At 33.2% G+C, this 27,831-nt stretch overlaps 1 protein-coding gene across 4 annotated transcripts; it reads right to left on the bottom strand.

Annotated features, from left to right (window-relative positions):
• Positions 1–1,400: 1,400 nt before the first annotated feature.
• RNPC3 (RNA binding region (RNP1, RRM) containing 3) lies at positions 1,401–27,831 on the bottom strand. Of its 4 annotated transcripts, none has more exons than XM_061186253.1 (15): positions 27,564–27,831; positions 26,359–26,406; positions 22,086–22,204; positions 21,135–21,218; positions 20,607–20,718; positions 19,435–19,503; positions 16,409–16,551; positions 13,428–13,553; positions 10,575–10,723; positions 8,459–8,620; positions 7,285–7,379; positions 7,138–7,196; positions 4,926–5,058; positions 4,147–4,218; positions 1,401–1,571 (listed from the first exon to the last, which is right to left on the bottom strand). In XM_061186253.1, the coding sequence occupies exons 1-14, from the start codon at positions 27,753–27,755 to the stop codon at positions 4,159–4,161; spliced, it is 1,551 nt and encodes a 516-aa protein (XP_061042236.1). In that variant the 5' UTR covers positions 27,756–27,831; the 3' UTR covers positions 1,401–1,571; positions 4,147–4,158. The 4 variants fall into 4 exon arrangements, with proteins under 4 accessions (XP_061042236.1, XP_061042237.1, XP_061042234.1 ...); XM_061186254.1 differs by having other exon boundaries at positions 4,147–4,215; positions 10,575–10,726; XM_061186251.1 differs by having other exon boundaries at positions 10,575–10,726.

Here is a 27,831-nt window from a genome sequence, read left to right on the forward strand (position 1 = left end):
ACTTAACTGGAGAAAAACACAAAACCATGTTGACTGATCTCACTTAAATTAATAACCATGGACTTCAATTATGCATTTTAAGCAATGTCTAGCAATTCTTCTAAGAGTCTATTCATTCTCTCACTTTCCTAAACATCTATTTTACATCTTCTTTTCTTTCCTCAATCCAACATGTTTTTCCCCAACACTTCTTCCCTCTACTTCATGACCTTGCTTCCTATTTCACTGACAAAATGTAACAAAACTTTTATATGCTCCCACTATATGTACTAAACTGCAAATACCTAAACCTATATAATCTGTCTTTCTTTCCACTGCTATTAATGAGCTGTTTACACACCCATCTTTAAAACTAACCTTTCTTTTTGTACACCATATCTATGGCTCCAGCAATACTTCTCTCCTTCCTCCATCATGTTCTCTACTAGCTTACTCCTATTAACACATAAATCTGCTATATCTTCAATCTTTATAAAATAAAATAAAAATAAAAACCTTCTTGATACCATACCCCCCTATATTAACAGTCCATTTCTCTACTTCCTTAGAGAGCAAGACTTAACAGAGTTGTCTTCAGAACTCATCTTTCTTGCATCATTAACAGACCTGACATATTTAATCACTCCTTCCTAGTTGAGATTTTTTCTTCATTTGGCTCTACCTATTCCTAGTCATTCTTCTTTGATGTTTTCTTACCACTTGACATCTAAACGTTAACATGTTCCAGGGTTCACATTCTCATTCTTCTAATTCCTATCTTTAAGTTTCTCATTTACCTTATTTCACAAAGCTATGAGTAAAAGGGAAGAAGCTGTGATTCACAACATCATTCCAACAAAGATGTGACTCTAAGATAAAACTGTTATTACATACTCACAGGAGAGCATCAATCAGAGCAAATTAAATAAAACATATCAAAGTTTCATACTTAACATAGAGCTGAAGTTAATTTCACTAAGGGAACAGAATAATTTTATGAGAAACATTTACACCACTGACATTCTGATAGACTGGGGGACACAAAACTGGAAGACTAAGTTAGGGCAAGGATACAAATTCCTTAAACTGCAAAAAATCCCCCACTACTAAAAACAAAAACAAAAACAAAATCGACAACAAAAAAAAATCATCAAAACTCATAGCCAATCAAAACCACTCCTAGAATAATTACAAGAAATAAGATTACTATAAAAAAAAAATGTTAAGTGCATTAGTATCCAGGTAAGAAGGAAAAAAGGGCAATATTTGTAATCATAAAAGAAAATTTACATTTAATATAAAACTACATAATAAAAAATTTATGTAATTATCAAATTACACTTTCCTTGATGTATAAAACATAAAGAAAAATTAAGATCATTATTTTATTGGAAAGAAAATAATTTATTATATATGAGGAAGATGATTAAAATACATGTGATATATCTCTAATAAACTGATTTAAATGCATATAGTTTTAATTTTTAAATACACTTTAAAAGCTGTTACGCACAGTTCCATAGTCCAGGTGGTCAATTTCGTCTCCACAAAGTTGGAAAGCAGTTGACAGATATGAAAAATTCAAATGGAACCTAAAATACCATAAAAATTCATTAAAAGTAATCATAATTATAAAACAGTTCACTAGTTTTAAAATAACTAAAAGCTAAAACATTTATATTTAGAAAATTAGTGAATCATGTCAGTACAACAAAATTTTAATTGTCTAAATAAACAGCTTACACAGAAACTGATTTATAACATTAAAAAATAAAACATTTTAACTGTGCCAATAGAAAAAAGTAACAGCAATTTCAGTATCTCTGACTTTTTGTACTCAGAGAGACAATGATTAACAGAAGTTTTCATTGGTTTCATAGTACTATTTATAGCAGGATTTGCAAGAAAGAAATGTAAAGGGCTCCAATGCTTTATTTTCCTACTTATAAAAGTTTAGATGGTTAGGTTGGTGTCTCCGATCCACCTTACCATTTTAATCTAACAAGTAGAATCCAAACTGGTCAGTCCTTAGAACTACTAAGGGACCTTTTTAAACTAGATTCTTGGTCCTGATTCCAGAGATTCTGATTTATTAGCTCTAGGGCAGAGTCCAGGAATCTTTATGTGTAAAAATCCTTCCTCAGTGGTTCTCAACCTTGGTTGCACATTAGAACCAATACTTTGGGAGATCTGAAAATTCTAATATGTATGCTGCAATCCAGACCATTGAATCAAAACTCTGGGGGAGAAACCCAGGGATCAGTATATTTTTTAGTTTATTATTATTGTTTTCTTTAGTCAGTATTTTTTTTAAAAAGTTCCACAAGTCATTCCAATATGCAGCCAAAACTGAGAACCACTGTTCAGGTGGTTCTGGTTATCAACTAGTCTGGAAACCACTGCTCTTACATACCTACCAGAATTTTTCTTTCCACTTATTGAGCTACCCTGAGTCAACATTATGCCTTCTCCTCTCTGTTACTCTTTTCTTATTCCTTTTGTTTTACTTTGCTTAGAAAAAGAAAGAGGAAAAAAGATACTTCTACTTGCTATCTCAATAATAAAACCTCAGATGTAAGGTCTGCTCCTCTTATTTGGAATTTACCTTGAAATCCAGTTATTTAAATTTTCAACAAATGTACTTTTTAATAGGAAAAAAAAAACCCAATCAAATTTTACAACACATTATATATACAGAACACCTAAACTAGATACATCATGAAAAAGAAAACATATATGTTACTGAATTAGGTTTAGAAAATACATAAATAGAAGAAACAAGAATAAAATTTGTGTTAAAGCAAATGTATACCTTGTCCAAGTAAAAAGCTGACCTGATTCACTAACTTTCCCTGGAAAAACTACATAACCTAAAGGACAGCACAGAAAATTCAGCAACAAATCTAAAAACCATATAAAAGATTTGTTCAATCAACACAGATAATTTTAAAAATACTTCATTTCAATACATTTTAAAAAAATTATTGCTTAAACTGGATCAATGGGTTGGGGAGAGACAAAACACTTGCAGGAAAATCCAAAAAGCACTGCCCCAAAAAGGATACGACAAGAAAGGATACACTTTGTATGACAGTATTACAGCAGTATTTACGCAGGAATGCTTCTAAAGAAGAACAGCAGAATGCAATTTAATTTTTTTCTGACTTTTCATGTTAGATTTACAAATAAAATGATTTTTTTAAACATACACTGAAAATGGTTTATTTTTATCTGTTCTTCTAAGCTATTTGTAAGACTTCTGACTATACCAATATAGACACTTCACAACAAAATTCAAATATTCAAGGTGCCTCCCAAAAGGCATAAACATTAGGCAATATTTTCTTTATATAATTTTTTCAGCTTAACCATCAGTAATTCTGGCTCACTTACTTCATGTTCTTCCAGTATACTAAGGCAGAAAGATTTAAAATAATAAAAAACAAAAGAAATATATTTCTACTCATCTTTCTTAAATCAATGTGACATAAAATGCTTAATTCTACCATTTTTAATCATTAAATTACTTAAGTATGAATTAAAATTGCTTATTTGAAAGATGAAATACTTCATTCCAAAAAAATATGTACCTATTTCTGTGAGGTGTACAATTAGTAATTAGCAATGCAAATTCTCAGGTCCCACCAAGGGTAACCAACTTCTCCTGGCATGGCAGACACTTTCCCAGTGTTAGCATTAAAAAGTCCAGTATCCTGGAAAACCCCTTAATCACAGGAAAACTAGGGATGATTGACTACCCAAGGCCCAACCCCCTTGCAGACCGACTGAATCAGAAACTCTGGGTGGGGGTGAGGGGAAACCCAGTAATCTGTGTTTTATCAGGCCCTCTAGGTGATCATAATACATGTTAAAATTTAAGAACTACTGCTTTACTCTATGAAGAAAAAGTAAATAAAGACTAATAAAGATACACTGCCCTTATAAAATTCATTCCCCAAATTTAATTTTTACATACAAATAGGTTTTATTCCATAGTTTTAATTGTGAAGTTTTATGGAAATTAACTGCATAGACAGAAAGAGTCAGAGGGAGGATCCTTTAAAAACGTTAGAAGGTACACGAATTACTATTCTCTCAGGCTTTTATCCTTCCTTAATTTTATCTCAAGAAAGTCTTGTCCTTTTATTACGTTATCTCCACACTTACCTTTACTAATTTTTAACACTTTCTTTTTCCTTCTTTAGAATCTTGTTTTGGTCTAGCAGATCGAGCAAACTGCTAATATTTAAACATTAAGGTTTTCTTCACAAACATGAAAGTAATCTTTTCTAAAGAATTGTCAAGAACTTCCTAATGGGTAGGAGTAGTTTTTAATTTATCTCTATATTTGCCTTCCTACTCAGTCATTCATCAAATATTTGTTGACTGCCTCCTAGCTGTCCATGATCTGGGGAAGAAGTAAAAAATTCACCTTTTCTTTTAGTCATTTTTTACACCTAGACCTTTGCTCGCTCCTTCATTTATCCCACTGATTTCTAGTTTGAAACTGCATTAACTACTGAAAGCAGGATGGTAAATCAATGATATATTTTGTTATTAAAATTCTCAAACATAAATATGAATTATAATACAATAAAATATACGATAATAAAACTACAACGAATCATATCTTTCTTTAACGATTCCAAATGTACTTCTGGATACTGTAGTATCTTAGGCTTAGCATGAGTATGTATATCTTAAGCTGTATTAAGTAAAATGTTTAGACTTGGCTGGATTTTAATAACCTCATGATGCTTATTTTCCAATAAAAATTTAAATAACATTGCCATTTGACTCAACTAAATATATTTATAACTGAGTATTCTCAAGCTAGAATGTCAGCTGTTGAGATGAAGGATAATATAAAAATTGGTTTCAATTATACCCTTACTCCTAAAAACTATTGATCCATAAGTCTTGGAACAGACAGATTTGAAGGATACAACCACCATAGGTTTTCCAAAAAGAATGTATCCATTAGCTTCCTTTAATGCTTTTGCTGCTGCTTTTTCATTTGGAAGTCCAATGAAAGCTTGTCCTTTCATGCGACCTTCTTTCATCAAGCGTATATCAAACCTAGAAGTCATGGAAGAAAGAATGGTTTTGACTCAAAAGAATTGTCAAAGAATTCTGATGAAGTCAATGGGAATGTGTTGAACAATTTAAAAATTTGCGATTTCAGAATAAAAATGACTATACTATCTGATTAGCACATTACTCAGGCTTTCTAAAATTATATTTTATATTCTGTTCTAAAATTGATTCTGTAAGTAGGTAACACTTACAGAATTATTTTGATGATATGCTTATCTTTTTTTAGCTGTTATAAATATATGTGATTTAAAAATCATATTACTAGCAACTATAAAAGCAAACTTTGTGTTTCTTTCATATCTCTATTTTTAAACAGTTTTATTCAGCCAATTTAATACTACTGATATTTACTCAAGTAAAAAAAACAACTATATGACCAAGAATAAAAGGGCTGACAGGAACTACAGAAAAGTAACATGGAATTTCAGAGTAGGAAGGGACTTTACTGATCATCTAGTCAAAAGCCACCATTTTACAGATGATGTGTACAGAGACGGAGTGACTTCTTCAAGGTCACACCGATCGCTAAAGTTAAAGCCAAAAACACAAACCAGAATTTGTATTCCAAGTGTAGTCTTCTATTATTCCCTAGTGTATTCATTTTTCAACATTTTGGGGGAGGAAACTATACTCAAAACTCTTAAAAAAACAGACTAATTTATAACTAAAGTACCTCCTAGCATTTAGTCTATTTGACTAGCAAAAGCATATAAAGAATGCTTAAAGTATCCAAAAATGCAGCTAAATTCTTTTCTAACAAATTCACATGACTAGTCCCACAGGAGACAATTATTAATTCATCATTTTGATGTGTACAGCTTTCTCAATATAGAATTTTCTTTTCCCTTCAAATTCTAATGGCAGGCAATACTGGAAATAGAAAGAATGTATATACATGATATATATATATGTGTGCACGTATATATATACACAGACACACAATACATATATATATATCTATGTGACACATACATATATTTATATATATACACACACACATATTATCTATTTTTAAATTTTTTCCCCTTATAATCGTGATTCAAAGGCGGCAACAAGAAAAAGGGCCAGTATTTTGCATGGCCAGCAACATAAACTTTTGCTATCCTGATAAGATATATCTGTCACTAATGAATATAAAATGGACATGGTTTTTAAGACATGGTGCTCACTGTGCATGCCTATATAAAAAGGTACACAGCCCAGATAAGACTTTAAAAATATTAGTTTCACATGAAGATTTAAGCAAAATTAACTAGAGTCATTTCTCTAATTTACCTCCATTCAAAAGTCTCTCTCCTTACCTTTTCTAATTTTCTTTACTTCTAATTTATATGGCCAAGGTCTTACATACTTTAGAGTTAACCAATTATAAAATTTTAAAGAATGAAATTCTAACTCCAAACATTAGCTTTTATATCATTTACAAATCATATCCTTCTCTTTTGCACTCATAAAACTGGAAGTCTTCCCAACTGAACGAAGAGAAGTTACTGCCATGGTAAGAATCTAAAAAACTCTGCCTGACTGCTATATATTCCTGGATGAGTCATTAAAATGCTAGTTTTCAAAATGTAATCTTTGGACCAGCAGCTTAGTCATCATCCATACAGATTTTAGAAACACAAATTCATGGGCCCTATCTCAACCTAGAATATCAGACTGTCTAGGGATAGACCAAGGAAATGGTTTTAATAAGCTCTTACACAGGTTAAAGTTTGAGAACCACTGCTTTAGAGCTAGGGATTGAGGCCTGTTTCTATAAATAATGCTTTACTGGAACTCAGCCATTAATATTCATTTATGTATTGTTTACAGCTGCTTTAATGCCACAAAGACAAAACTGAGTAGTTGCAACAGATACCATAGTATTTTAGTATAAAAATATTAAATTTTTACTATCTGTCAATTTAAAAAGAAGTTTGCTAACTCTTGCTCTAGATGTCTAAAAGATAAATTTCTTCATATAATTTTAATCTCTAAAGGGGAAATGATGTTTAAAAAAGGGCTAATTCCTAACAGATTAAAAACAAAACACAATTTGAGAATATACATGCCACTTACATTATGCGTTGTGTTTCCGACGAAAAGTCAACGTATCTTCCAAAAATAAATTTAAGGTCCTAGAATTTCAACAAGGAAAAGACTAATAAGGAAAGCCAGGGGAAAAACATGTAAAATAATAAAACCAATTTATAAATTTCAACTTACCTTTTCTTGAACTTGTTTAGCTAAATTCTTTACATAAATTCTACAGTTTGGTTCACCAGGTTCATAACTTCTAAAAACTGAAAATGTTTCCATTTCTCACATAAAAACAAAACAAGGATATAAAATTAAGACAGTTTCATCAATTTTTCGAAGAAAAACTATAATGGCATTCAAATATATCTGTTAAATAGACAAAATAAGCATTAAGAAAATGTTAAAACCATACAAATTAATGGCAATGTTACTAATGGGATAAAAATACCCATTAAAAATCTAAAGTGGTGATATGAAAATAAGTTTATAAATTTCAGGCATCTAGAATAACTAAAATTTATCCAATAAAATATTTCTGTTAAAACTCTGTAAAGCTTAACTTTAAGATGAGTTACTTTATTAAAAAAACTAAAGCAAATAAAGATGCTACCAAATATTTGTGTAATTATTTTGCTTAAAGTCAATCTCCCAAACTACCAGCACCAATATATTCAAATGTAAAAATAAAGTACTCAAATGTAATAATCAAGTATTTCAGGCAAACTGTGGCTTCTGAATATACGGCTACTCCTATTTAGTGACAATAACCATCTTTCCTGACAACTAGATGTTCTAGGCAAAAATATGTCAGTTGGAAGTCTGTTTCCCATTATTATGGGAAAAATTATAATGTGTTACATGTCAATCTAAAACTCCTAAATATTTCCCTAAAATATACTAAAACAAGAAAAATCCGTTAAGAAGTAAAAAACTATCACATTAGGATATAAAATTCATAAACACAGGCTTTTAATCACCAAATAGTTAAAACTATTTTTTTTTAGACAAATAATTGCTCTGCATACATCTCAGATACAGTACTGTGATGGTCTATCAACTGTATCCAGAATACAGAATTCCAGACTGTGGGCCACACTGATTTAACACGTCATATAAGTTTCAGGAATGAAAACATTCTTCCAAATAAATATAGACTGGAAACATTATACTGAGAGATACTTTCCTCCCTATAAAGTATGAGTACTAAAAACCAAAAGTGGTGATTAAAAACATTAACTGGAGAGATGTTTTGAAGCATGTGCTTTGAATAAAGTAAACAACATGAAGAGATTTGTTTTGCTTCTGAAGGGGCAAAGAAATGTAAAATGGAATAAATGCTGGTTTGTTTCATGAAAATTACCTTCTCTAGAAATTCTGCCCTTTTCCAACTCCCTTCTAGAAATACATTCTGATGGCATTTCATCAGAGTCTTCTTTAATCTCCTCTGCGATGCTCAAATTTGGTTTTGGGAAGATTTTTCCAAATCCTATATTGGATGCATCAACTTCAGAAGCAGGTAAGTCTAAGAGTTAACATTGACATCAGCCATTAAAAATCCCTCCCTTCAAAACAGTTTTTCTTTTCCATTTTTAATTTTTAAGATATATTCTAGCACTAAAACTCTTCGGTGTTTTTCTCAATACTCTGAAACAGGGATAAGCAAACTTTTTCTATAAAGGTTCAAACAGTAAATACTTTAGGCTTTGCAGGCCATATGGTTTCTATCATGACTACTCAACTCTGCCACTAGAACATGAAAATCATAAAATAAGACACTTCCATTTGAGGGTACTAAAAAAATATCCATTATACTTCTCACCAAAAAAAAAAAGAGCCAATCCTAATCAAAGTCAGGAAAAAGAAGTATTTGCACACTTAATTACTTATTCAATTAGGAAAATTAAAAACCATTATAAATTTTAAATTTACAACATAGCAACATAATGGATTGCATTCAGAAAACATGAATTTTAGTTTCAGCAAAAATTAAACTGTCTTGGGGAAGAGGGTTGGGAAGGATAGGATTAAACATTCAGTAGAAGAATTCTAGTTATACTACCTAAAAAAACAAACAAAACCCTAAAAAAGCTGTGAAAATGATGCAAATAACATGCTATATTTAGAATTATAAAAGTCTCCTTATAACATAGAAAAGCCGTCATACCAACAGACCTCCTGTGGCCTGAAGGCATCAGTAAGAAAAAAACTTTTAAAACTGTTTTTACTGTTAATTCAGCATTACTCTACGTTGATGCAGAATGGGACGACTGTCCCCCCCTCACAAAGGTCTAAGTCCTTGAGCAAATTAAACTTAAAAAAATAAAAATCTGTGTCAAGGGGTGACTAGCCATGAGATAAGAAAGAAAACCATACAAAAATACAAATATAAATACTGAAACAAACAAAAAAGGAGCTATCTGAAAAGGCAATGCATTCTCACTAACCATCAGAGAGACAGGAATTAAAACCAGTTACAGTTTATCACTCAGTACATTTGCAATACTTACTAGAACTCTATCCTATATTCACACAAGTGCTCAAAGATATATGTACAAAAATGTATATTCCAGAATTTTCTGTAATAATAAAAAAAATGGAAACAACCTCAACTTCTATCAATAGAGTATAATTAAATAAAGATTGTTATAACTATACTATGGAGTGCTATGCAGCCATAAAAAAGTAACCCATGACGGCTATTTAAAAAAAGAAGTAAGGGAAAATAAAATGTTTATACACAAGTATAGGATAAGATCTGGAAGGACTATTTTCATACCAAATTATTAACAATGGTTATCTCTAAGTATTGGGATAGGGAACAGTGGGGTTTGAGGTGTTAACTTTTTAAAACTTTACATGCTCCTGTTTTGATTATATTTTCTATAAGCTGGTATTATTTCTGAAATGTAAAAATTAAAGAACAAAGAAATGCCACTGTAGTATAACATCAAATTAATGTTTAAAATAAGCAGAAAAAAATCTGTAATTTCAATACATTATCTTCAAACTTACAAACAGTATCTTGTAAACAATCTTCCATGTCTTTTGGATTAAAAAAATTTTTTACATGAAATCTACAACTCAAAAAATAATCACAGTTTGTTTCCCTAACCAAAAACACAACTGTACTTATAAAACCAGAGCATCACATATAACAAGCAATGAAAAAATAGATCAATACAAGAAACTTTTATCATATTTTTAGTGTAAACATCAGCAAAAACGAGACTAAACCTCACCCTAGAGTTCATTACTAGCAAAAGGTAACTGTGACAATCTTACCACTAAGCTCCAATTTTAGTTATATAAAAAAGTTTAAAATGGATAGTATTCTAAGACACTAACAAAGACCTAATTTCATATTTTAAATATATTCACAAATACTAAAAAACAAAAACATATAAAATTTAATTCTAATACAAAAAAAACTGACAAGAATTTTTACATAGCATGTTAAAGAACTGGAATACGCTTACCACAATTTTGTTCTTCAAAATTTTGTTCTTTTTCTAAATCTTTCTTAAATGCAGCTGACATGTCGGTAGATATATGGAATTCAATTTTTTTATTACCTACAGGTTGTGGTTGGTCAAATACATCCGAAGGTAACAACACTGGATGTAAACTGCTGTTTACAAACAATCACAGCATTACTTTGTAATTGCAAATAAACTTTTGAGTAAAACATTATTTCATATTTACTTTAAATTTAAAAAGCTAACACTGATAAAACACACTATAGGCATTGAACAAAGTAACTTACATTTAACTTCAATAAATCCTAACAAATGTTCTCATATAGGTATTATTAAATTCCTAGTTTAGACAGATAAGGAGTTTGAGGCTAAAGGATGTTAAGAAATTGCATAAAGTCACTCAGTAAATGACAGAGACAGGACTTTAGGACTATTGATTCTAAACTTCAGGATATTTACCAATAAGCAAAAAAGTTCATTCTATGTTTAATGTAAGCATTTTATGCACTGTATTCTATATACTATATATAATAAACCTATGCAGGTCAATGCAGTAGCCACAAGCCACATGTGGCTAATAAGAATTTGAAATGTTGCTGTACTTATGCTCTAAGTACAAAATATACACCAGTGTTTAACAACTTTGTGTGAAAAAAGAAATATAAAACGTTTTAATAACGTTTTATATTAATTATATGTTAAAATAACATTTCAGATATAATCAGTTGAATAAAATATATTATTAAAATTAATTTTATCTTTTAATGTGGCTACTGGAAAATTTAATTGGTTCACATTACAGCTGACCCTTGAACAACTTAGGGGTTAAGGGCTCCAACCCTGCAGCGGTTGAAAAGCTGTATATAACTTCATCAGCCCTCCATATCCATGGTTCCTCTAGATTATCTATGGATCCATATCTAGGGATTCAACCAACCTCAAATCATGTAGCACTGTAGTATTTATTGAGAAAAAGTCTGCATATAAGTGGACCCACACAGTTCAAACCCGTGCTGTTGAAGGGTCAACTGTATTAATTTTTAATTGTTTGATGCTGCTACAGATCAAAAGCATGGGACTGTGGTGTCAAAACATACATAGGTGGGAAATATGCATCATATTATGTATACTTAACATGAAAGAGTAATTTAAAAAAACCCAAAGACCCATTCCTTTAAAAATGTAAAAAGATCATTTTAACAAACTTCTTCCTCAATTTATAAAGTTACTTACAAGTTCGAGGGAAATTTACCTTGTAGAAAAGCTGAATAAAATTAAAATTGCAATTAACGGCAATTTTCATCTGATTAAGATATTAAAATACTTAGAATTCCATGGCAAAAAGGCAAGTAAAATTTCTGCCATAATTTCAAAGAAAATTTGTTAAGCAAAGTGTCAGATAATCAGTGAAAAAGGAAAAAAAAGGACAATATATTTCAAACGAAATACACAGTAATAAGTACTATTTCATTGGCAATTTCTCTACTCTAACAGAAAGTTTAAGACATCGTCAGAAGTTAATTTATACCTAATAAAATTCTTTCGTACCCATAGCCCAGACCATCACCCAAAATCTACATAATTTTCCTGGAAAGTTTATTACAAGGTGACAAAGTCTGAAAGAAATTCTTAATTGTTTTTAATATCAATGGCATTACAATGGCTCCCTCAATGTATTCAAACAGCATAACTTAACATTTAAGGCAGATATCTCCACATCCTTCTAGCTTTCCCCTTCATCATTTCTATTCCTATGCACCAAATTTTCCTACCTCTGGAAACTCACTTTTTCATTCACACTGGATATCTCTTCCCTGCCTAAGTTTTGCCTCTCATCCTTCAAGCCCAGCTCAAATGTCTCCTCTCTCTTAAAGTCTTTCCAGATTTCTTGACTGGCTGTGACCTCTCCTTCCTCACAACCCTTCATTCTTAGTTACATCTTCTTCTTATGTCATTTATTATAATTGCTAATGCAACAGTCATCTGTGCATATGGCTTACTTACCCATAAGACTATTACCTCACTGTTTGAAAAGATAGCATTGAGCTTTGGAAGAATGTTCCAAACCACATAATATTTAGCAGAGAACTTATCACATATCTGATAAATATTTAAAGGTGGGTCCTGTGTGCTAAGCCATGTGAACTTTTACCAGGTAGGGTACTTTGAAGTAAAATAATGTTTGATATCAGGTAGTGGAGTTAGGAGAAATTAACAAAATTTCATATAAACACACTGGTGATGGATGCCATTATCAAAACTGTGAATGCAGGAGGAGAAAGAGATAATGAAAGGAAAGTAAATGAATTTTGTTTTGGATAATATCTTAAGTGCCTACAAGACACTCTGAGTATGCAAATAGGAAGCTGGAAATGAAGACTTTAGATCTCAGGAGGTTAAATCTAGAGATGGAGATTTGGAATCTATTAGCTGCAACAGGTTAACCATAAAAAAATTAATGATATTAACAAGGAGTATAAATATATGAACAGAAAATGACAATGGACAGGAGTATATGGAATCCAGTATTTTAAAAAAAAAAGCAAGTGAGTGAGTAAGAGAAAGTCACAAAAGAAAAATGTAGGAAGGAAAAGAGGAAGAGAGGAAGTAAGATGAGAAATAAAAAAAGAGAATGTAAAATTAAGGGTGGACAATTTTGAAACCTGGGGTAGTCAATAGTATCAAATGCTGGTCAACTTTGAGAATTAAGGATACTTGTGAATTTGGCAAATAAGCAGTCACTGGTAAACCGGTGGACTGATGAAATAAAAGTCAGAGTGAGGAATGATTTGAGTTAAGCAATCAGACAAAGTACATACAGAACCCTTATCTTATAATCCAAAACAAAATTACCTGTGTGAAGCAGATGATGGTATATTCAACATATCCTTTATTTTTCTCTTTTTTCTCACATGGCGCTGCTTTATTGTTTTTGGTCTTTTGGGCTGAAGATTTGCTAGTTCCATTAGTTTGGTCATTCTACATTGGAGGAAAGAAAAGTAGAAAAGATTTCTTTGTGTAGAAGCATAGCTATTTCCAACTGCTTTTGTTAAACAAATTTGTATTTGAGCTTATAAATTATAAAATGATTTGTATGGCATAAGTATAATTTCTAAGCCATCAAGTAAGATATAATCAATCTGACAAAGCTCAAGTTACAAATCTCCTTGCTCAACTTTCATCTTAGTTTGAAGGAATTGGGAATTTACTTAATTGCAATCTGTCATTTTTAAAGATATGTTTTACTAAAAAAATTATTAGTTGCCCAAATGACTGAACTTTGATGCCAAAAAGTTAAACAAAATACACTAAGTATAATCTATGTAACTTTATTGCTCTTTTCTTGACTAATATTCAAAAGACCTTACGAACATAGTAAAATTATTTTGATTCATATTCTAATTATTAAAGAGAACCTGGACTTAAGTACTTTTACTTAAAAATACTTTGTGCATAATTGTTGGAATGCATCATTATATAAACAAGACACTTAACTTGAGAACAGAGTTTTCAAATACTATACTCTGAGTGGCTTAATCAATCAAGGGGTGACAATTGATACCTTATACATAGCTTATCTCCATTATGATTATGAATAATATTTAGAATAGATCTTGTTTAGGCTTTCTTGGATCTTCCACAGGATCAGATATAGTGCTTCCACAGAGAAAGTTCAAAAACCACTAGTCACAGCTCTACTTCTCCAGAGTTAAGTTTGTGAAATTTGAAAGCAAAACAAGCACAGTAAAATGTAGTGAAGAAGAATTTGGTTAAAATAAGTTTTAAACCTTTTTTCCTTAAGCGAGGAAAAATGAAAACGTATGTTATAAATTTTTAAAGCCTCTTAACAATCACGGTTTACCAAAAATTTTATGAATAAATCCAGTTATACAAAATGTATGTCTATATTCATAGATTGCTCACCCAAAGTATACTAAGGCTCTACACAGTGCAAGGCATATGTTAAGTAAGTAATCAATAGATATTTGCTGACAAATACATAGTGGCATATTTTATAATATTTCCAGAAGATAACAGAGAAGCATGAAACCAGAGGTTACTTCATGCAAAGGCTTTGTTCTCATGACTCAAGATGAATTAGCAGAATTCCTCACTACATCCCTAAATGGAAACCTAAATAAACAAAAACAAAAAAGGTTTTAGCTAGCCTATTAAAGCATTTCTCATGACTATCATTATTTTTATAAAGAAAATAAAATTTACAGGTTAAGTAATTAGCCCATTGCAATGTTCTACATTCTTTATTTAGCAACAAGTTAGTCTATTAAGAACTGCCAGCCTTCCTTATTGTCTCTATTCAAGACAGATACTCTATTCACTCCCATTTTAGTAGTTCCAACATAACTCCTTCCTTAGAAAGAGAATATATATGGAGCCACTACTCAAGTGGATGTTGCCTCAATAGTAGTCAAATTGCTGCTGATTACTTGTATATGTTGCTTAGATTCTCTGCTTGGATTTTGACTCCGGTCAACCACTCCTTCTGTATCTGGCTGCTTCTGTGCATATCTGCCTAAGATTCCCATCATTGGCCTACACAGGTCTTTTAGGCTAGGGGTTGACAAATTACAGCCAAAGGACCAAATCTAGTCAGTGTCTGTTTTTTTTAAATAAAAAGTTTTGTTGGAAGATAGCAACATCCACTCATTTAGGTATCATCTATGGCTGCTTTCCACTACAACAGAACTCTCTGGCTCTATATAGAAAATGTTTAGCAATTCCTGTTTTAGGCTATGCTGTGGATTATATACCTGAACATTATTAACAATTTATTGCTCTTTGCCAGAATCTTTAAACAAAATATATATAGATCATCAAGAGCAACCAATAAAAGAATAATTCATTTGCAGTAATTTTTGTGAATGTTTTTGTATAAAATCCTATAGAATTGCTCTAGAAATTATTCTGAGGTGAATAAAGTCCAGGGGAATAAGCTGACAAAAACAGAAATACAACTTAATTTTGTTCTGTAAAGTCTCCACAAACACTGAATTAGTGAATAATGGATCACTGCCCCTAGGGCAGTGATGTTCCTGCAAGCATGTGCTCACATTTCATCAGTTGATCAATACATACCTAGTTTTATGCGTGTTTCTGTTTAAGAACACCTTATTTAATATATATTGTTGATTCATTAACATTGAACTCAGAGTCAACAGTGCTATAACTCAGGCCTGAACAAAGTTTATCTAACACACAGCATTTTCTCCATAAAGCACATCACAACCTTCTTGATCTTGGAAACACTAGATAGCACTTCAACACTATGCTTGGAGACCATTTTAAACAGCAAAATCAACAACAAACACCACAAAAATGTGCAAAACATGGTACAAATAGACAGTGAAAAAGACACTTGTTTATGGTATGAGAGCTGAAACAAGAAGGCAGAATGTCACCTTGTCTACCTCATCTAGGAATGTGCATGTCAAGAGACTCAAATTTTTCACCATTCTGCACATGCCCATGTCTTCAGAAGACCCTAAAAGCACTGTAATTATTGACGCTGAAGTCATAAATAAATTGTAACAAGTAGGCAAATTTGCAAATACAGAATCAACAAATAATGAGGATCAACTGTATACCATAATCATCAATCCAAAAAATTACTCATAATACAAAAATGTTCCCTTAGGTCTTGATGTCTAGTTTCAGGTCTTAATCTATAGCACGATGGGGAGCTGGGGATGGACAAATTCTAAAGACCTCGAATTATGAGGAAGTATATGCAAAACTTAAGAAGAGCAAGAGAATCTCTCTCCCATATTCTATGTTTCTTAGAATCTAAACAAATATTATTTGACATTGCAAACCTCTGACGGTCTTCATCATCACTGCTTTCATATTCTGATTCTTTACTAGATAATTCCTCATCCTCATCTGGCAAAGGAGGTTCCTCCGGTGGCTGAGGAGATGCAGGTGGAAGAGGAGCATGTAGTGGCATATAGTCTTCATACTAATTAAAAGAACAAAACAAAAATACTACGGTAATCTATGATGTTTAGAAAACCATTTCCATTCAGATACATGATTCTCACATCTCTCTACCTCATGATTTTCTTCTACACATTCAACATATATTGATGAAACACTTGTCTTAGCAGCCTTTAGCTGATCACAAAACTTGTTTCTTCTTCCTTGGCCTCAGCTGGACTAAATTTCCAAACCTCCTTTGCAGTTAGATTTCACCTGAAGTTTAGTCAATGAAATGTTAGCATAAAAAACTCCCACACATGTAATTCTCTCTTTCTTCTTGATCTGCAGGCTGCATGGTGATGTCCTCACCAACTTGGGAATGCACATAATGAAGATAACTTATCTTTTAAGTGACTCAGTAAAGGAGAACACCATTCTGCCCTACTTTTGGAATGAACTTGGCATGAGCAAGAAATAACTTGTATTGTGTTAAATTACTAAGATTTGAGTTTTATTTGTTAATAGCAGCTAGCATAATCTTTGCAATGTGCCAGGAATTGAGGTGTTGGGGTTATAAAGAAAAATTATGCAGCTAATAGTATACACATTAGAAAAGCAACCAATACACAATACGAAAGCAAATTTTCTATTTAAATGTTAGCTCTCAAAATAATTTCTCATTGCTGTCATCTAAAAAAGTACTAAGGGTACATATATATAATGGAATATTACTCAGCCATAAAAAAGAACGATGTAATGCCATTTGCAGCAACATGGATGGACCCAGAGGCTGTCATACTGAGTGAAAGTAAGTCAGAGAAAGATAAATATCATATGATATCACTTTTAAGTGGAATCTAAAAAAATGGTAGAAATGAATTTATTTACAAAACAGAAAGTCACAGATGTAGAAAACAAATTTATGATCACCAACAGGGGGGAAGTGATAAATTGGGAGATTGGGATTGACATATACACACTACTGTATATAAAATAGATAACTAATAAGAACCTACTATGTAGCTCAGGAAACTCAATACTCTGTAATGGCCTATATGGGAAAAGAATCTAAAGAAGAGTGGATATATGCATATGTATAACTGATTCACTTTGTTGTATACACCTGAAACTAACACAACATTGTAAATCAACTATACTCCAATTAATAAAAAATAAATAAATAAAAATAAAAAAATAAAAAAGTACTAAGAGTACTATAGCAAAATATTGGGTTGGCCAAAAGGTTCGTTCGTTTTTTTCCATAAGATGGCTCTATTAGTGGTTAGTTGTCTTTAACTTCATTCGAAACAATTCTGTTAGATTGTATTGTAACAGCTTGTCATATCAACGTGCATTAAAAAAAAAAAAACTTATCAAAACTGGTGAATTTTTGTGTGGCCATTTTAATATCGATGGAAGAAAAAAGCAACATTTTCAGCATATTATGTTTTATTATTTCAAGAAAGGTAAAAACGCAACTGAAATGCAAAAAAAGATTTGTGCAATGTACGGAGAAGGTGCTGTGACTGATCAAACGTGTCAAAAGTGGTTTGCAGAGTTTCGCTGGATGATGCTCCACAGTCGGATAGACCAGTTGAAGTTGACAGCAATCAAATCGAGACATTAATTGAGAACAATCAATGTCATAGCACATGGGAAATAGCCGACATACCCCAAATATCCAAATCGAGCACTGAAAATCATTTGCACCAGCTTGGTTATGTTAATCGCATTGATGTTTGGGTTCCACATAAGTTCAGTGAAAAAAATCCTTCTTGATCATATCTCCGCATGCGATTCTCTACTTAAACGTAATGAAAATGTTCCGTTTTTAAAACAAATTGTGATGGGCAATGAAAAGTGGATACTGTACAATAATGTGGAACGAAAGAGATCATGGGGTAAGCAAAATGAACCACCACCAACCATACCAAAGGCCGGTCTTCATCCAAAGAAGGTGATGTTGTATATATGGTGGGATTGGAAGGGAGTCCTCTATTATGAGCTCCTTCCAGAAAACCAAATGATTAATTCCAACAAGTACTGCTCCCAGTTAGACCAACTGAAAGCAGCACTTGACGAAAAGCACCCGAAATTAGCCAACAGAAAATGCATAACCTTCCATCAGGATAACGCAAGACCACATGTTTCTTTGATGACCAGGCAAAAACTACTACAGCTTGGCTGGGAAGTTCTGATTCATCTGCCGTATTCACCAGACATTGCACCTTCGGATTTCCATTTATTTTGGTCTTTACAAAATTCTCTTAATGGAAAAAGTTTCAGTTCCCTGGAAGACTGTAAAAGGCATCTGGAACAAACAGTTCTTTGCTCAAAAAGATAAAAAGTTTTGGGAAGATGGAATTATGAAGTTGCCTGAAATATGGCAGAAGGTAGTGGAACAAAAGGGTAAATATACACTGTTCAATAAAGTTCTTGGTGAAAATGAAAAATGTGTCTTTTATTTTACTTAAAAATTGAAGGCACTTTTTGGCCAACCCAATAATAACTAAAATTATTCAAGAGCAGACATAGCCTACCATCGAAATTACTGATAGATCTGCACAGTAAATTCTAATAAAAAATCATCAACCTTTTAATAAAACCAGAAAAATGGAAATTTTAGACAATTCAGTTTGTTAAATGTAACTATCCTATAGGATAGCACAACGTCCTAGGTCAAAGGCCTGAACAACAACACTGGCAGAAATGATGGCCTCTATCACCAAAGCATCTCTTTAATGTTCTGGCTTTCTCCCACTTTCAATTCTCCACTGGACTATTATTACGTTAACTTTACACTTGTTCTTCATTTTCAATACAAATTAGAGGTCACTGGCACAACATTTGTAAAATTTAGCCTCAATAATTTCACCTCAGGAAGAGAAATTTTGAATCTTGAAAATTCTAAGAGCTTTCTTACCATGGGAGGCCTTGCAGTAATTGGTCCAAAAGGTGTGGGCAAATTCATTTTATTCATAAGATGAAGCACCTTAATAAAAGTGGTAAAACATTTAAAATAAAATAGAAAAATGATGATTCAACTCCTATCTGATATTTTATGTACTAAAAAACTTTGCAATAACACTATTCATTACTTTAGTGCAAAGGAAGGACCACCTCTTGCCTTTATAATCCCAGGACAGGGCTAAACTAGTATATCTCAGGCACTGGTGTATCTCAGAAGATTAGCCTTCTTAAAATATTTGTCAATTCTACAAATACAATTATTCTCATTATTAAAAATGTCATGTTCTTACAACAGAAAAATTTACTGAACTGTTTTTTTTTCCCTTGATTATTGTGAAATTATGAAACACAGAGACGTACAACAAAGAAAATAAGTATCATCTATATTTTGTACTTAAAAGTATGTTTTATTGTCAGTACTTTCAAGCATTTGCTGAGGGGTCCTCTATGTCCTTTCCTTTAAGAAAGGAAAAGGTGTATGCTAAAGTAACAAAGAAACACCAGAAATTATATTTCCCAAATTAGCTTATGTTTATTAGTATTATTAATACTAAACATGTGAGTATTTTTAAGCTATAGTTTATAAAAGCCTTTACTTGAATGTAGTAATTTTTTATTACCTTTTGCAATGGACTGAATGTTTGTGTCCCCCTCCAAAATTCTTATGTTGAATCCTAACCCACAATGGGATGGTATTAGGACACAAGGCCTTTGGGAAGTAATTAGATCATAAGGGTAGAACCCCCATAAATGGGATTAGCATCCCTTATAAAAAGCACAAGAGAGCTCTCTCACCCTCTTTCAGCTACATGAGGATACAAAGAGAAAACGGCCATCTGCAACCCAGAAGAGGGCCCTCACCAGAACCTAACCATGCTGGCACACTGATCTCCAACTTCTAGCCTCCAGACCGTTAAAAATAATTTTTTATTATTTAAAAGCCACCCAAGCTATGGTACTTAGTTATAGCAGCCCAAACTAAGACACCTTTAAAATACTGAAACATCATTGTCCCTATAGGAATTAGTCTAATACTATTATAAAAAAAAGTTTGAGAATTAGCATGAAAACTAACATATAAGGTTGTACAAGTACTTACTTTGAGGAACATTTTATTCTACTTACCTGTACGTAGAACTTAGGCACACTTGCCAAAGCATTTACTATGTTTGCTAGAATCGTGCTTGAAGGTGGTGGGTACATATACTTGAGGCATGAATTTAGAGGAAAAGTCAGCCTAAAAAAAATATCTTAAAATGCTTATTGTGTTTTAATAAGTTCCATATCAATAACTCATTTTAGGTAACCTATTAACATACAAATTGCTCAAATGATTCAGTAAGAGTACTCTGTTCCTAACAGATCCAATTGATTATATTTAAAAAGAAACTTGCCTTCTGATTGCATTAGAGAAGAATACGGCATTTCTTATCAGAGAATACCTTACAACTTTGAACATTTTAATGGAACCAAATTCAGTGACAAACTCTTAGAGCTCAGTATGTTTAATCAACACATTAAAAATATGCACGATATATAATAAAATGTTCTTTAAAAAATTATCTTATTTGCAATACACACACATCCCACACACACACCACCTATCCAAAACAAAACCAAAAGAACAATGAAATACAAACAAAAAATGCTAACCCATGGTTTGGTGCGATTCCATTTTCTATGGTTAAACAATCAAGTTCTTTCTTTTCTTTATCATCTTCCACAGTATCATCAGACCTAAGAAATACAGAATCAAAGTTGATCTTACCTTTAGAAATAGAATGAAAAATTGCATACAAAAATAACGTATTATCTTTTCAAACAGGGCATTATGAAAACAGTTCCATAAGTAAAACTTTCAACTATTTCTTAAGTAAACACCAATGAAAAAGAGTATCTATTCCAGGTATTATAGAAGGCATGGCACATTTTCATTTACTCTTCACAGCAACCCTATGAAGATGGTATGATAAATCTCACTGACACCCCCGCCCCACCAAAACTGAAGTTCACATGGTATAAATCAGTGGCACACAAATTTCCTCAATGTACATCAATGAGGGTCTGTTAAAACGCAGACTGCTGGGGCCTATCCTCCTCCCCACCCCCAATAACCCAAATTTCTGATTCAGTAGGACTAGGTTAAGGCCTAAGAATCTTTCTTTCAGTCAAGATCTTAGACGATGCAGCTGGTACAGGGATTATACTTTGAGAACCACTGGTGTAAAGCAAATTTATAAAGGTTATATAACTACAAAGAATTACAGCTGGGACCCAAATACCAGGTCATGCCTATTCATGACACCTTGCTATATCTAACACAAGGATTTTATACTAGTTACCTTCCCTCCACTTAAAGTTGAATGCTTTTCACCCTACTCTTTCCCCACTTCACATTGATTAATTCCTAATATTAAATCAATACTCAGGTTCCTAACGCACAATTAGGAATGAACAAATATGTTGCTTTAATGTACTAGATTCAGTAGAGAGATATAACCATTTACTGTTTCAAATTATTTACTTGCTAGTCTGAAAACAATCCAAGAGCAATACAACATTAAAAAAAAAACTTTTAAAATGTACGAAAACCTATCTACATACTTTTTCTTTTTTTCAGTGCTTGAAGAAGGACATGGTGAATGAACTTGATCTTGCTCTTTTGCAAATTCAACAACTAAAGTATGACCTAAAAGCTTCAGTTGATGAAGTCTTGTCAATGCCTTCAGTTGGAAGAGTAAAAAAAAATTAATAACTGTACCAAAGTTATTCGTTAGAGACCATATATAAAATAATTTATACATGTTTTTTGTTAATGCTCTTAACATTTCCTTGGCTATTTCTTACCCACTTCTCATCTCAGGCTGCCAAGGCTTCATTACTTATTAAGCAACTGCTTCCAATCACTTAGGAAAACTAAGATCTGGTTAAATCCAACACTGCCTATACCCAGGCAGCTGAAAATGGTTAGAAAAACAAACATAATGAATTGGGCTAGTCTCACTTTAAATTCACAACCACAAATCTGAGGGTGACCCTTAAGGAAGCCACAGTCACTTATTATATTAGTTCATTTTTTTCTAACAATCTCTAAGACAATATTTTGTACTATTTCCTTCTTCCTCAACCTCACAATACTCCTGTCCCATTCTTTTAGCCTAGGATACTGCTTCCTACTTTGAGAAAACTGAAGCAACAAGATGAGAACTTCAGATTTCCCACCATAACTTCCCATCTACCAGCTTCTGCATCCACATATTCTATCTTCTATCTGTTATCACATGTTAACAATCCATGTTTTTATTTAAATCTAGTTGTTTTACTTGTATACTAAATCCCAGCCTCTCTTCTGCTCTCTGGAACTGTACAGGGTGTGCTCCTACCTACATTGCTAATTTTCTGTCCTCTATTGGATCATCGACATCAGCATACAAACACAGTCTGATTTCTCCCATCCTAAAAAATATTTTTTCTTCATCTGTTGATCCAACTTATCACTCTCCCCCACCCGCCCCCACCCCCCACTCTACTTTAAATTACTCTTGCAGTAAAACTCAAGAATTATCCATGCCCTCTATCTAAAATTCCTCTCTGCCCATCCAGTCTCAAACTCACTCCAGTCAGGTTCATACCTTAATCAGTCCACTGACACTGCTTGTCATAAACAACAAATTCTGTACTGCCACACCAATGGTCAATTCTCAATCTTCATTTTACTGCATTTAACACAATCACTCCACTCCCTCCTTCATACATGTTCTTCACTTGGTGTCTAGACACTATAATTTCCTACAGGTTTCTTGCCAGCTCATTGGTTTCTACTCCTCAATCACTGTGGCTTATGCCGTCTCTAACTCTTAATGTTGTCATACTCCAGAGGTCTATTATTGGTCCTCTCTATCTAATCCAGCACCCTAATTTTAAAAACCATCTCTATGCTGATGATTTCCCAATTTATAATTTCAGCCCAAACCTCTGTCCTTAAATCCAGGAACATATATCCAAACTACTGGAAAGCTTCTCTTAATTTTAAATATTTTAAAATTAAGACTTCAGGAATTGAATCTTCTCTCCCCATCCCCCCTCAAATGTTCTCCATCTGGAACCTTCGGATGGTAACCCCCTTCTTTCATTTACTCATGTCAAAAATCTTGGAACCATCCTTAACACCTCTTTCCCACATTGCATATCCAAGCCACTGAGAAATCCTGTTTGCTTCTACCTACAAAATATATCCAGAATCTGACTATTTCCTACCATTTCCACTGCTACCATCATGGTCCAAGCAACCATCATCTCTGGACTGAATTAACAGTATAACCTTTTAACAGATTTCCCTGTTTCTACTCTTCCCTGCCTTCCATCTACTCTCAACACAAAGTGATACTTTTAAATATAAGTCGAATTATGTTACTGCTTTGCTCACAATACTATAATGGCTCCCAATTTTACTCAGAGTAACATCTACGGTCCTTACAGTACCTACATGATATGGCCCTCTCTTAGTTCTCTGACCTCAAATTCAATATCTCCCCGCATTTTTTTTTGCTTTAGCCACAAGCTAGTGCATGCCAGCTATTCCTCTTACTGGAATGCACTTCCCCAAAATTCCCTTAGCTAACTTCCTTCACTTCCTTTAAAATGTTGCTCAAATATGACCATAACTACCTTAACTGTAGCTTAACCCTCCCAACCCAGCACTCCTGATCTTATTGTTCTTTTTTTATAGCATTTATCATTTTCTAAAATATTAAACTCATTAAGTTTATTATTTATGGTCTGTCTCCCCTTTGAGAATGTGAGCTCCGATGAGGGCATAAATCTGTGTTTTATTCATTGATATATCCCAAGACCTAAAGCAGCATCTAGCACATAGCAGGCACTCAATATTTTTTGAACAAATGGAACTTTAGGCCTTAACAGGGACTATAATTTTATTCTACCATCTTTATGCATCCTTATTTGACTCCATTATACAAAGCAAGTTTCTATATGTTTCAATAATTTTCAAGTCCTTAAATCAGCCTAGACCTCTTACTATCAGTGAGCCTTTGATTATCTGAAATACGGCTGAATTGCTTTAAGTTTCTTCCTCTCAAAATGTATGTCACACATTCTTTTCAAAGTTATGGCTTTTAATTTTTAATGTTAGACAATGACTGGTTCCATGCCCTCTCCTCCAAGTTTATCTTGACTCTAAAACAAGGTGGTTTTCATCACCATATTTTACTAAAAACTTTTTATGCTATATTTCAAAAGGTCTTTTCTGAAAAAAAATTTTTCCTATACTTTAATACATATAATGTGAAAGTCCTCTGTAATCCCATCCTTGGAGAAAGACATTTATTATTCAATTTGGTGTATAGCTCTGCTACATTTTGTTCTATGCATAAAATAACATACACAGTATTGATACTAGTTTTCCAAAATTCCAAGGTTACATATTATATAATGTTTTGCAACTTTATTCATGTACTCTATCTGGGCTACATTCCTTATTAATACATATTCATTTGAGCTCATTCTCTGAGGGTTGTAGTCCAGTGTATGGATATACTACAATTTAAAGTATCCTTTCCTCTTATTGATGAGAATTTGAATCATTTCTATAGTTTCACAATAAAAATACTTTACTAATAGACTGTGTTCATTCTTCACCTTGTGTCATCACAGGATCTTAACTTCTTAAAACTCTCTTCTCCTTGCATCCATGAGAATTTATTTTCTAGTTTTACTTCCTTTTTAACTTCTCCCTCCCAGTCTTCTGCTGGCTCTTCTCCCTTTGGGCAACCATATCCATTTACCTTGTTGAGGAAACTCCATTTTTAACCCTGCCTCAGCTCTAGTCCCATATTTTTAATTGTTTTTAAAATATTTCCACAGAAGTAGCCCACAGACTCCACAAAATTAATAGATAATATGTGAATTCATTACCTACATTTGCAAACATCCTCTGAATCTTGCCCCTCATGTCAACTAATGTAATAACTCATTCCAAAAACTTCCAAGTATTCCCTCTCTCTCAACCACTACATCTACAGGGATCACAGGACCAACAAACACAATCTCTACCAAATGTATATCTACTTCTTCCTTTGTCTTCTTACTGCCTTATTCAGATCCTTTCTCTTGCCTTAGCCATTATAACATTTCTCTTGTCTTCGCTTTCCGTTTGGTCTTTCTAACTCTCATCTTTTTCGATATCCAATCCATTACATGAACTCTACCAGATATCTTTCACAGACCTGACCATATTACTGGTCAGCTCAAATATATCAAGTGCCTTAAGAATAACTACTAAACAAAATTCAATCCCTCCCTCCCTTCCACCCAAATTTAGACTCAACCTATCTTCCAAGTCCTATTTCAATTTCAACCCTTAGTTTTTGCTCCACTTAGAACTTTCCATGCCCCACAGCTTTATTTAGTGTCCTCTAAACCTGGAAGGTCCATCTCCCTTTGTTTTCTTCTCAAAATCTAACTAATCATTAAAGGTCTACCTCAAAGGTCACCTCCTTTGCGAATGATCCCCTAGGATTTTTTTAATATATATATTTTCCATTTAATGCTTAAAACATCTTGTCTTGCAACAGTTACAGAGATAGTTATCAATGTTTGCAATCCTTTAGAACTTGTCATTTTTAATTACATATGAGATTACAATTCAATTTTAATTCATGTTCCAGTTAATCTACTAGTCTTATGTCCAAACATTGGGCAAAATCTGCCAAATGACAAACCAAATGTAGCCTATGGGGCAAACTCTGAAAATACAAACCCTTTTGCTTTTAAAAACTATAGTTTAACATTATGCTCCATTTTTGAACTAAAACTGGATAATAGAAAATTGTTAATAATAGAAAAGAAAAAGTCATACCTTTATAGCTGCTTTTTCATTAGGGAAAGTAGCAAAAGCTGTATGTTTCTGAAAAACAAGGTATAAATTATTTCAAATATAATTTCTCATAAGGAAGTCTGATATTTTACCAGCTGACAGTGATTTGACACATTAATAAAATCACAGAAAAGAACGGGAAATCCAGATCATTTAACTGATTACTAAATTCAGTACACTGCTTTTCAATCAGTTTAGGATCAGACTTCTTTGAGATGAAAGACTTTCTCATATAAAGGGGCACACACACACACACACACAGCATGTTTTACATATATTTTCAAGTAGTTCGACAGTCCATAAGTTTAAAAACCCCTACTATACACAGAGGACCACCCTTAAACCATCCAAAAATATAAAATATCTTACATGTATAACGCATCTAAGATCTAAACTTTCCTCTATATAGCCAAATGCAAAGTTTAAATTGGTCTTTCTCCTAACTCAGTAATTCTCAACCCTGGCTGCATTATTAGAAACACCTGGGGAGCCTTTAACCACTGATGTTTTGCCCCATCACAGACCATATGGCAGAAACTTAACATGACCACTGCTATTTTAATGGAGAGAACTCATCTAAAACATCTTCAGGTATAAAGGAAAATAAAGTAATTGTGTACATCCCAGTGTTGGACTTGGAACAGTCTTAAAATATTGCTCCCTGAAGGATTCCGTTGGAAATTTTTTATGAAGAACATCTTCGTCAAAAACTTAGTAGAAATCCTGTAACTAGTTTACTCAAGTTACCGACTGCTGTAGCTTCTCCTCTATTTTGATGAATGTCTTAACGCTGGCTTATAAGTAAACCAAGATTTTTAAACAGTCCTTCGTTACATATTTCTGAGAGTACTCTTGAGCCTAAGAGAAATACCTCCAAATTCAGAGGAGTTTCGAGATTCCCAGGATGGGAAAATGGAACATAACTAAGCTTCTTTTTTCATTTTTTCTTTTTTGCCTTTCTCACTTGCCCTTTTGCGCAGCGCGGCGACTAACCTAGGCTCTAGCCAATTAAAACTTGACTTGGGACGCAAGATATTTTGATATGAATGAGGAAAGACTGGGAAGCCCTCACTACACAAGCGCATCTCCCTCACTCTTTTCTGTCTTCTTCCTTCTGTCAGAACTTCCCCTGCCCAGGTCAACAGGCAAGGGCCTTCCCCGGAGGCTCGGGACCGGCGCGCCCTTACCAGTCGCCCTTTATCGGACAGGACGCGCACGGACTGCGCCCCGAAATACTTCAGTAAGTCCTCTTTCTCCTCAGCGGTTAGCTCGGCTGGCAGGTGCCTCACTAGAAGGGTTCGGTCGCCCCGCGGCGGAGAAAGCGAAGCAGAACTCTGGCAGCCTCTCGACATCGGCAGCGGCGGTTCTGGAGCCGCCATTTCTCACAGAGAACCAGCAACAGGGAAGCCACTGAAGAAACTGCAGTGATCATAAAAAGCTGAGCTAAATGAGTGT

This window comes from Eubalaena glacialis, chromosome 3 (genome assembly GCF_028564815.1).
Source record: "Eubalaena glacialis isolate mEubGla1 chromosome 3, mEubGla1.1.hap2.+ XY, whole genome shotgun sequence".
Lineage (NCBI taxonomy): Eukaryota > Metazoa > Chordata > Mammalia > Artiodactyla > Balaenidae > Eubalaena > Eubalaena glacialis.

Coding starts and splice junctions, on each gene's coding strand:
- RNPC3 (XM_061186251.1), bottom strand. CDS start 27,755: ATGGCGGCTCCAGAACCGCCGCTGCCGATGTCGAGAGGCTGCCAGAGT. Junction 16,552..19,434: donor TTACTGCAAGGCCTCCCATG/GTAAGAAAGCTC, acceptor TCTTTTAATTAG/TATGAAGACTATATGCCACT. Junction 4,219..4,925: donor TTGGAAAACCTATGGTGGTT/GTATCCTTCAAA, acceptor TTTAAATATTAG/CAGTTTGCTCGATCTGCTAG.